The sequence below is a fragment of the Sorex araneus genome, chromosome 2 (assembly GCF_027595985.1).
Source record: "Sorex araneus isolate mSorAra2 chromosome 2, mSorAra2.pri, whole genome shotgun sequence".
Lineage (NCBI taxonomy): Eukaryota > Metazoa > Chordata > Mammalia > Eulipotyphla > Soricidae > Sorex > Sorex araneus.
The window spans coordinates 344,080,225-344,092,529 of NC_073303.1; the positions used below are offsets into that span (position 1 = coordinate 344,080,225).

Below are 12,305 nucleotides of genomic sequence, written 5' to 3' on the forward strand. Positions count from 1 at the left end.
TGAAACTGGACTGGCCTGTTATTGTAATGTAGATGTTTTCGGGTTGGGAGGATATTTTAAAAAGGCATGTGAGAGGGGGTCTTTTTTTTTTTTGAGAGAGAGACCAAGAGAACAATTTGCCACAGAAGCTGCATCTGAGACTGCTTCATTTTTGCACACTTTTATTTTCTAGTGGGACTTCTCCATTAGCTTGTCTGAATGCAATGCTTCATACTAACACTCGAATAGGGGATGGAACATTCTTCAAAATCCCTGGAAAGTCAGGCCTCTATGCTCTCAAAGTAAGTTGGATTTTCTACGTATGACTGTCTAAGTTACTATGATATATCATGCACTTTTAAAGACATGTGAAGGTAAACAAATTAGATTGGGGTGAAGGGTAGAAGAATGATCCCTATGCCTTTTAAGTATTTTCAGATGTCTTAAAAATGATTTCATATTAAGAATAAACAATGACGTTTTTCTTTAAAGTAAACATATCTGTGGTTTTACTCTAACATATGGTAATGGAAATAGTTGTGGCTTCCTTAAAATTCTTGATTTAAAAAAATTTTACATAAAGGAGTGCCATGAACAATCAGCCAAGAGCATAAATGATCACAGTTAACCATAAACTCTTTGACTTAGCGACATTAATTGATATATAGCTTCACACCTGTATGTGTGCCTTTCTCTTTTTAAAAACATAACAAATATATAAACTTTCTTCTGAAAAACTTGGTAATTTAAGTCAATTATTTAATATTTAACTATCTCATATAAATTTTCCAATACTGTATGTCTGTTATGTAAGAGTAAGGGGATTAAAAAAACTGAGTCTGAATTGCTTTAGTTTAATTTTCATTCCCATCTAGAATGAAAAATGCTTTCACAGATGTAAAACTCTAGAGGATAAAAGCTTATGATAGTCTTCAGATTGTGCATAACTTGGAACAAGTAGAATCAGTATTTCTTATACATTTTCTTTTGAAAGACTTTTTTAATACTAAAAATTATACCAGCTAAAGAAACAGATTTTTTTTTGTCACTGGGTATGTTTCAGAAAATAACACAAGTTAATCTTGTAATTAAACTTGTAATATCACATAGTTTTGTAGCTAATTGGTACTTAATTTACTAATTCAAAATCTGAGTTGTTAAGTCACTTTTTGCATAGGAAAAAATGTAGAATCACTTTTTAAAAGGAAATAACATGTCAGAAGAAAGTTTTATTTTTGCAAGTGGTAATATGCATATTGCCTCAGTAATATGCTTTCCCCTGCATATTACCTTTTGGTTTTGCTTTTTTTCTTTTTTTGCTTCAAGGAGTGAATTGACTCTGAAAAATGAATTTGTTTTGAAATTCTAAATATCAGTGAACTGGTAGTATTGTAGAACATTAAAAGTAGTTTTAATATTTTCAGTAGCTAACATTTATCTCTGTCAATCATCATCAACAATATAGAAAGAGGAGTCGTCATGCCCAGGTGATGGTGCTTTGGATTTAGGTTGTGAGTCTGAACTGGATGGCACAGAGATGGCAGAAGCCAATGGCAATGGAGAAGGAAATGGAGGTAAGTTGAATTTCAACAATTATTCCTAATTCTATTCTCTTAAGAGTTAAGCAAAACTCCACTAATTCAGTATTTGAGTCCTCTTCATCCATATGTATAAATTTCTTTTTAGTTTTTCCATCTGTTAAAATTTTTCATTTAATAATTTGAATCAAAGTTTATGCCCTTAAAAGAAAAGGATATAGTTGTTTACATAAAAACATTTTTAGGGACTGGAGTGATAGCATAGTGGGTAGGGCGTTAGCCTTGCACTCAGCCGACCAGAGTTCGATTCCCAGCATCCCATATGGTCGCTTGAGCACAGCCAGGAGTAATTCCTGAGTGCATGAGCCAGAAGTAAATCCTGTGCATCGCCAGGTGTGACTCCCCCAAAAACACAAACATTTTTTAAAAACATAACAATTTTGGATTCTCTGGATGATACATGGAGTGTTCTCAATTCATTGAACCTGAAGGAGGTGAATATCTAAGTTTTGTTCTCTTAGATACTCTTGTAATGTGAGGACCAGAAAGGCTTATTGATGTGGGTGCTGACAATACTTCTGTTTTATATCTGAATGCTCTGATATTTCATTTGATCATAAGGAATTTATGATAACTTTTTCATTTGTTTGCTTTCAGTAAATTAATTTTAGTGTTAATATTCCTCACCACATAAAAAGTGAAATTCTTGTGAAAAATTTTGTAAAGCAAGTAAATTTTGTAAAGCAATTTCGATGGACCATTTTTCACCTCTGAATTTTAATGGACTGTTTTTCACTTCTGAGTTCTCTCCATATTAATTCATACTTATATTTCTCAAGAAACATATAAGAATATGTGTGTATATATATTATATGTACTACATATACATACATATATATACAGATATATATGAAATGCTGAAGGTTTCAGTAAAAGGAATTACTGCAAAACATGAAGGAAATGTATTGGGTTCTGGATATCAATGAAGGTAGTCCAACAGGAACTGCTGAACTTTATGTGATCATGAAATAAAGAAATGAGTCCAAAGTTTGAGTGTGAATAGTGTTCCCTGAGAGTTTTGGATAAAGTTTTATTCATCAGGATCTGTGTGGGGCATATTTAGTGTGAGATTCATTTAGAATATCAAGTTGACTCTTTCTTAAGTTAATGGCAAAAATCTTGCTAGAGATACACATTTGGAAGTAGTCACTTACAGATGATATTTAAAGACAAAAAGCTGATGACATTACTAGTGTCATTAAAATAGAAAAGAGAAGAGACCCAAGAGTTAAGTTAGAAATTCTTTAATTTTAAGATATTTGAGAGATTATAGAAACAACAAAATAGATGGAAAGTAAATGCCAGTCGTAGGGGCATGCTCCTATTCTGGAAACCAAATGAAGAAAATGTTTCTGTAAGGAAGTCACTCAAATGTGTTAAATGCTTTTGATTTAGGAACTAAAATGAATCCCAAAAAAACCTTTGAATTTTACTTTGTGGGGATATTGACAGTTCAAGAGAATGAGAGAAGAGAAATTAGAGACCACAGTTGTAGACAGTTTTTGTAAGGGTCTTTGAAGGAAGGGAAAATTTTTGTATATAGAGAGTTAAAGTGAAGATTAGCATCTTTGACAACAATCTTCTTGCACTGGGAAACTTTTTTTTAAGGCTATACCTGAGAGTGTTTAGGGTTTATTTCTGACTCTGCTCGGGTATCACTCATAGTCCTGGAGATTGACCTGTGGTCATGCAAGGCAAATGCCTTAACTTCTATACTATTTCTCCAGCCCTTTAAGGATACTCATAAAGTTGCTAAACTTGACTATGAAACTTGAATTTAATTTGAAACCAGAGAGAGCATGGGTGTATATTTTTCTCTGTGCTATTCAGAACCATTTTCTAAGTATAGCAGAGCTAATGAGTTTGATTCAAATAGATCTTGGGGTTTTTCCTGATGTAATCATGAAGCAAGATATAAGAACAAGAGAGTTGAGGCGTGATTGGAATTAAGACCAACATCCGTGAAATCTTAGCTGTTTGGGGAGGTGAGGGAAGATAGGGTTGTGTGAGGATGGTGTAGAGGAGGAACTCACCTTATGATAAAAATACTGCTTGATTTGATGTTCTAAAGAAAATAGGTTAGATGGATAGGTGATTTTAGAGTAGAATGCATTAAATTGGTTTTAAGATAACATGGTATATTTGCCTTCATGAAATGAGAGAAAAACAGGGGTCAAGTTTAGGAACTTTGTCACAAATGATTTGACAGTTTATGTACTTTTCACTTGACTGAGGAAACCAACAATAGCTGAAATTTAGGAGCCCTTGGTTGCTTAGACTAGAGTCTTAGGATTGGGTGGCTCTTCAGAATTTCTTCCTGCCTTTTCGTATTTGCACAAAGGTCGTAAAGGCTGCTGTTGACCTTGGTATAAAACATTTGAGAATCATCTGATGGCTATTGAAACAGATTTAGGAACTAAAATCTTTACAATCATAGAAGACTGTCACAGGAGTTGGTGGATAATAGATACAGCAAGGAATGGTTGACAGTATTATCTCATGAAATCACAGACTTAAAAATGCTGGATGGAAAGAGCTGGAGAAATGGTGTAGCATATAGGGCACCTGTTTGCATGTGGTTGACCTGACCTCAGCACTTCAGATTGTCTGAGGAGATCTGCCAGGAATGACTGCAGAGTATCGAGTCAGGAGTAACAGCTGTAGCACAGCTGAGTGTGTATCAGCAACAACAACAGCAAAAATAATAATATGATGATGATGATGGATGGATGGCCTGGGAAATAGTACAGTGGTTTCTGTGCCAGACAAGTCCCCAACCGGGCCTGATCTTCAGCACCACGTGCCCTCCCAAGTACCTCTGGGTGGAGTCCTGGATTCCTCTAGCATAGCTCTGGAGTATCACTGGTGTAGCTTTGGTGGTTTCTGGCCACCCGGGTCCCATGTATATTCTGAGGTTCTAGCTTTAAACCACCAACCTGGTTGGCTGAGTATTGCCGGAGGAAACTCTGAGTCCCCTGAGTACTTCTCTGGATCTCCAGTAAGAAAGATGGTAAGTTTACTAATGACTAACTGAATTCCAAACAAAACTTGTGGGAAGGCTCTAGTGGCTAGGAAGGGGTAGGAGGGAGAATGAGAATATTTAGTCAATAAGGCAAAGATAAATAAGTCCCCTAATTTGGAATGTGAATCATTCACAAAATAATACATATACAACACATCTTCAGCTCCTATGACCAAAACCAGATTTCCTGGCCTCCCTTTTGAAGTTTATTATAGAAATTGCTTTGGGGATTACCGAGAAAATAGTAGATAGCTTATTTCCTTGTATATTCCTTCATTTGGCCACTTAGGCATCTTTTTGCAAACCATAATTGCTTCTTATAGGACAATTACATTTCCTGCCCATGCAAATACCATATGCTTTTTGTGTATATGTGTATAGCCTATTAAACTAGTCTTAGGAACCATTTTCAAATCAACATATTGAAAACGTGTTGAGTGCTTAACAATTTCCGGCATTTGTAAATCATTTACATGCGCATTCTTTAAACCTTACAACATTTACTACAATATAGGCAACATCTTAGACTTTGTACAGTGTCTTATTTATATTATTATTTTTTACCTCTGAGAAAGGTAATTTAGAAGAGGTTGAATATTTTATCCAAGTATTAAAACCCAAGAACAATCAATATTTCCTGGTTAATGAATTCTAAGTTTTTGGTGGGTGGGGAGTTTGGGCTTACTCCTGGCTCAGCACTCAGGGATCAGTCCTGGTGGGGTCAGGGTTCCATACGGGGTCCTGGGCATTCACCCCCAGCTCGACCATATTCAAGGGAAGTGCCTACCCGCTGTACTACTCCTACTCCCGCCCCTGAATTCTGCTACTTTCGTAGGTGCATTGTAGTTGTGTGTGACAATAACACACCTACAACCCATTCACTCAGCTCTGACCATTGTGCAACTCTGCCTGGAGCCACCAGTAATACTGTCGGCCAGTAGTCCTCTTTGAACTTGCCTTTCCATCATTTGTCCAAATCTATTCTGATTACAAACTTGAAAAAGGGGAATTCCTGACTTATCTAAATAAAAGAGTGGGAAATCCCATGCTTTTTTTTTTAACAAGTTGATAAATTTCCTAAAACTAAGCCGGTTTTAGTGGTCTGTTTTTAATAGACATTTGAGCCAGACATTAAAATGGTATATTTTGAAAATATGATCAGAGAAAAAAAGATAGAGATTTTTGCATGTGGGAGGAACTAACAGCAAGTGAGAGAAGAGGACAGGACAAATGTGACCCACCATCTACTTTAAAAAAAAATTTTTCCCCCCACCTCCTTTCCTACTTCTCCTTTAGGATAAAATAGTGAAGTGGTTAATACTATCAATTGGTAACATATCAGTGAGGTAATAAAAAATAAGCTTCCGCTACCACAGAGTGTTTCAGATTAACAGAAATTATTGACGTTTGTTGCACTGTTAAACAAGTAAGCAGAGAAATATCGGAGAAATGCTCACTTTTCAAAAGATGATAGTAAAAAAAGACATTTTAGCAGTTTGATTCTGACACTTGAGTCCATAGGTATAGGTTGTTGATACCAATAAAAATAACGCCTTACAATACCAATAAAAATAATGCCTTAGTCTCCTGTATTTCAATTAGTTGACCAGCACAACACGTTATTTTTAAATCGGAAATATTTTGCTAATATATTAAAAGTTTTGTTGAAAAATTTTACAAGGTTGGAAAAGTATTGCGTTACTAATTGCAAATTTTTTACAATGTGGGGAAAGTATTATCTTGCTGATTGCAGAACTATAGTTATCCTTTTTTTCTTGGGTTCCTAAATGGCTTCTTAAGTTAATTATAATTCGACATTATAGACTGAAGAATGTAAATACTTCAAATGCTAAAGTTTTGCTCTAGACACACAGATATGATTTAGGTGAATCACTTGATATATCTATGTTGACAACCCATGACCATTTATGCCAATATAAGTGTAGATCTATGTCACCCGAAGAAATTATTTTGAATTTTATGAGCTATTTTAGTCAGAGATATATGGGTATGTTTGTGTCTGAGTTGTTTTCTGAACATAATACATTGGTATATCATGAGTTTGCTCACACATATTAACTTGACTTACAGTGTTGTGCTAGCTGCAGAACCCATACATATTTTATAGAAAATAATAGTGTCAGTAGTCTTTACCCTCTTCACAGTCTATTTATAACTTGTCATTAACAGGAAAAAAATGAGTTTCTCCTATTGTGTCACTAATCTATTTTTATGTTTAAAATTAACAGCAATCATCCATTTTTTTTTTAATGAAGGAACTGGAGGATATACAGTTTTCATCCACAGAGATCAAAAAAGGTTCTTGTTATTAATCCAGATGGCTTTCAGGGAGAAAGAAGCAGTTCAGCAAGGAATTAGTATTTTAAAAGTCTCTATTTAGGGGAAAAATTATAGAGGACAGATACCCTATTAGTCCTTAGATCTCAGGGTAAATAATGATCCCAACATTTGAAGAATTTTATGTAGTGCTTTTTCATTATGCTTTATGGGCAGTTTTGTAAGTGGGTTTCTGATTGTATGATTTTTGGCAGGGTTATGTTAACTTAATGAAACATTATTCAGCTCACTCTTTGTTTTTATTGGCTCAGAGGGCAGAGTTTGAGGGGCCCTTTTAAAAAGTGAAAAGTGCTTTACTCTGGCCTGAAGTGTGTGGCTAGGATCTCTGCTGAGACATCAATTACATACAGATGAGGAGCTTCATGGGGGAAGTGAGAAGTGGACTAATGAAGGCTCAGACCCCCTCAGGGAGCCGTCCTGCTGACAGTTTGTCCATGGTAATTTTATACAAGGGTGGGAGCATGGAAAATGAGGACGCTGGAGCTGTGAAGGGAGCATTTAGAATAATGTTTTAAGACGTTGCCAACCTGTTTGGTGTCTCTTTCCCGTTGGTGTTATTGGTCTTATTTTGCAAGAGGCATTTCAGTTAACTTGTCTGTCACTGCTCTGGATTGAATTTATGTGGGATGGTAGCTGTGTCTTCATCTTTGTGTTCACAATCAGTTTCTACCTGACAGCCATGAAGAAGAGTCTTTTACGTGAGGGAATGGAATTCTTTCAGTCACTGCTGCTCTCCTGATTTTCTTAGGAAAGCAGGATTCTTCTTTCATCTCACATTTGCATTTTTTGTTCAGCTTTGCTAGCTCCTAGAGACACCTGCTCTCCATTGGTGGCCCAGAGAAATGCATGGCTGTGAAAATGATGTTTTTACAGTTACGCATAGAAGAAAACCCAGAGGAAAGAGAATACTCTTCACAGTAAGAAATGACCATTGGCAGGATATGAAACTTCCTCTGCCCACTCTTTTTCAGTCTCCCGTTTTTTATCCCAGCCCACAGCTTTTACATTTTACAAGATGTATGAGGGACTTCAAAAGTCGCTCAACTCTGGATCCTCTTGGCCCAGTATTTTGCTTAGATCAGGCAATTCGAGTTGACATTATTAGCATCTATCCAGAAAGAAAGGGATCTCATAATATCTTTCGTATTTTTCTGTATTTTTGATAACCTTTATACTTAGCTTTTCGTCCTTGCTGAAATCCTTTGTGTTTTTAATTAAAATAATTTCTCTCCCCCTCCTCCCTGATGATGCAGAACAGCTGGGTGTCCTCCAAGTACCACCCCCTTCATCTCCCAAGGACTTATCCCCACTCTTTCAAACATTACTTAAAGATGATACTGTTTCCCATTTCTTTTCCCCATTAGGGACCTGCTTTTCTTACAGATTTCCCCTTGAACTGTGAACTCTTGTTCTTGTGCAAATGGATTCTGGTCTGTTTAAACAGACCAGAGTCATAGAGTAAAAGAAGGTTTTCTTTGTAAGCCCAGATAAAGTGATCCATTTAAATGTACTTTCCCCCCCCCTCTCCCGCCCCATTTTACTTGTGCTGTTCGAGAAGTGGTCATAATAGATAAAGTTTTGAAAGAGAGTGTGATCTCATTATAAAAACAAACTCCCTCTGAAATAAAAGCAAAATGAAAGCATTTCCCCAGTTACTCATCTTAACCAGACAAATTTCAGTTTTATTTATATAGTTTGTGATTCATATATAGGAACAATGTACTCCTGACCTTTAAAAAATAAAGTGCATTTTTCATAGATACTGGATAATTTATTTTCCTTTCTCTCCAAAGTGAAGCACATAACCATTTCTCCGTTTGTCCCCCTAAATCTCATACCTAACTCTACTTATTGTACATGGTTGATCTTTTCTCTGTTCAAGTATGAAATAGTAGTGATGCCCATGAGTGAAGCACTTAGCCTTGACCTCTGCTAACCATTTAATGATATTATTCTTGCCTGCTTTCTGTTTCTCATTTTCTGCATCAATTACTTTATTTCTCTATAGATATTTCAGGGATGTTATACATTGTGGAAGATCACAGGTACAGTGTCAGAATAAAAGAAATAGCTTCTAACGTTGTGTCTTTCCCCCTCCAACACACATACATACACACACACACTACTATGTTATTCTTTGGTTCTGAAGGAGGAATCTGTGGTGATTCTTTGAGAGAGTCAAATGGTTAAAGGTCTATAGGATATGATTTCCACAAAATTTTATGTCCAGTTGAGTTTCTCTTTTCTCATCTCAGTTTATAGGAGTATAAACTGAGTATAAACGTATACCCATATTTATGAATATCCATACTTGTAAATACTCTGAGATATCAGTATTACTGGATTTCCTTGGTGTTGAGGTCTTGCAGAAGGAAGTCCTATAGCTATGGATCAGGAGGCCCCTCTCCACACATTCAGACAGGCCTCATGCATGAAGGTACCGGCAGAGGAACTCAGGTGTGTGTAATCCCATCAACGGCCAACATCCAGAGAGAGACTTAAAAGCAAGCTCTCAGAAGATATCTTTAGCCTATTTCTCCCTCTGGGAGAGACTGGCAATCTTCTGAGAGTTTCCTGCCCACATGGGACAGCCTTGCAAGCTTCTCATGGTGTATTCATATGCAAAATCCAGTAACAAGCTGGATCTCATTCCTGTGACCCTGAAGAGCCCCCAGTGCAACATCCTTGGGAGGGTCAAATCCAGATGGACTCCTAAGATCTCAGGGAAAGGACGAAATGAGATGTTACTGGGCCCGCCCGAGAAATTGGTGATTAATGGGCTATCGTGATCGTGATTGTGATGGATCAGGATGCATGTTCTTTCTGGTCACTTTTGGCTTCAGTATTCTGACTAGCACAAACAAAGGTGCTTCAGATCCTTTTGTTAATATTTCAGTGAAGTGGCAATTATATATGGCTCTCTGATATCAGATAAGCATAATGCGTAGCATATAAGATAAGCCTTCAAAATCATCATGTGGGCTACGTATCATAGAGGCTAGGTTGATAGTACAGCCGATAGGGTGTTTATTGCACACAGCCAAACTGAGTTCAATCCCCAGCATCCCATATGGCCCCCAGAGTGCTGCCAGGAGTTAATTCTTGAGTGCAAAACCAGGAGTAAGCTCTGAATACTTCTAAGTGGGTGACAAAAAAAAAAAAAGCTATAACTGCAAAATCAGTAAGGTGTCCAAGTGTCCAGGATTACATCTTGTAGGAACATTTTATTCACGTATAAACATTTTGCTGACATTATTATCATTTGATTCTCCATTCCTTTTGGTTTATCTTGATTTTTGTTATGTAGATATCTTCTAATTAAGAAGAGGGCTTATTTACATAAATAAAATAGATTATAAAAAATACTTTAGTTATTGGGTAAAGTGTTTGAAGCAGAGGCTCTGGGTTTGATCTATATTGCTGCAAAAAAATAACTACACTAAGTTATTTTAGGCACATTGTATTCACAGAGGACATTTTAAATATTATTTAGTATCAGTACTTAATGTGTTTTGTTGCTTTCTCTTTTAAATGTTTATTAAGGGTGAACTGTTATTTCCTATTATTTTATTGCTATTATTGCTCTACTTAACTGCTGGTTTTGGCACTTTATACCCTTTGAATATTTTCTTTTAATACAACAATGAAACTTGTTTAAATCCAAATAGACATACTTCTGGAACTAGAAAAGTTTTGAGAGAGGAAAGTTCTCCTTCGTTTGTATCCAGAAAGGATTAAAGAAATATATTTCCTCTGATTCTGAAATAGAATCCAGGAAAGATTTAGTTGAGGCCAAATGGGTTTCCTTGGTATTCTTAAAGTTGTTTTTTTAAAGACAGTTTTTGACATGTATTTTGTTGCAGCATATCTAATCACTGTGGGCATCGTACACAAAATACATTACAGTCCTGACAGTCATTATGATGGTGCAAATATACAAAAGTACTTGCCATTAGGATATATGTTTGAGTTACCTACTTTTGAATTTTGAAAATAATTTTATTTATCACTGCTACATTTTCATAGTCCTGATCTTTCTCAGGAAGATTTAATAGTTCTGTGCTACTCTTCTTTGTGTGTGTTTTTTTAAAAGAAAACCATATGGTCCCAAAGTCAGCATTTAAGTATTATTCACTGTTTCCCTCCTCTTCACTTCACTTAGTATTTGCCATGAAGTTACTCAATAAACATTTGAAATGGAATGAATTATTGTGAACTAAACAAATAATGACCAAGTCTTCTATTTAAATGTGATTGAGTTCAGAAGGGTGCCAAGGTGTTTTTCCTAATGTTGTGTTTTCTATTATTTAAACTTTTTTAACTTATAGAAACAGTGTTAAACCTATAGAATATATCACTATCATTTCTACAGGCAACAATTTGTTTTGAGAGCATTGAGTTTGATTTTGCAGACAACGGAAATGGAATAGTTGGAAAACTCATAAAAATAAAATTATTCTAAGTGTGCTCTCTCCTATGAGTTGATTTGATCATTAAACAGCAGTTACTCCAGATACCCTCTTTAATACTCATATGGTTGAAGGGACATAGAGCAGTTCATAGTAGGAATGATCCTTATTTCTATGTATCTATAATTCCCATATCTGGTCTGTGCTGTAGTTTCTTCCCTCACAACTTTTGCCATTTCCAGTGAATGTTGCGACTTGGCTTGTACCATTGTGTGTGTCCGGGTAGAAGGACAGCGCTGGGTGTTTCTTTCAACTCAGTGCCCTGTGGTTGCTCCCAGCCATCAGCAGGGAGCTCTGTGGAGCCCGGGATTGAACCCACACTTCCAGCATGCAAAGCGTGTCCGCCAGCGCTTCGAGCTATCTCTCTGGCCCAGCATTGTGATTTTTAATTTGGATACTTAAGTTATGTTTATTTTTATATCACTATAAAAAGCCACATAACATTGACTTTCCTGTTGAAATTAGACAGTGAATAAAGATAATAGAAGGAAATTTATCTACAGTAAGTGGCAGATCATGTGACTTCCTATTAACTCGCTAGGATATTTTTTGGCTTGATTTTCATATATTCTCCAACTGACTTTAAGATAGTTTTTAAAAAGATGTGTTGAGGCTTCTGTATTCAGTTTTTAAAAAGTTCACCTTTTATGGAGTTTTTTAAATTAAAATTGTGATTTGCTGACCTTCTCTTTTAAAAGTTATTATTAAAATCAAAAATTGAAAGCTCAGTCTAAAGTGTTTTGATAAGTTGATTACAAATTGCATTCTAAAATTTAGTTTAATAAACATTTATATGTCAACTTTTCTGTCCCCATATTTGTATTTAAGTCCCCAAGGTGCCATTTGGACAGATAAAAAATCCAGTATTTCAGGGTATCA

The 12,305-nt window shown here is 35.9% G+C and overlaps 1 protein-coding gene across 1 annotated transcript in view; it reads left to right on the top strand.

Annotated features, from left to right (window-relative positions):
• The window catches only part of ASXL3 (ASXL transcriptional regulator 3), a 175,980-nt gene that overhangs the window by 66,684 nt on the left and 96,991 nt on the right, over positions 1-12,305 (top strand). The window contains exons 3-4 of the mRNA XM_055127879.1: positions 173-281; positions 1,445-1,553. Of these exons, the coding sequence (XP_054983854.1) occupies positions 173-281; positions 1,445-1,553 (218 nt within the window). The remainder of the gene's footprint in view (positions 1-172; positions 282-1,444; positions 1,554-12,305) is intronic.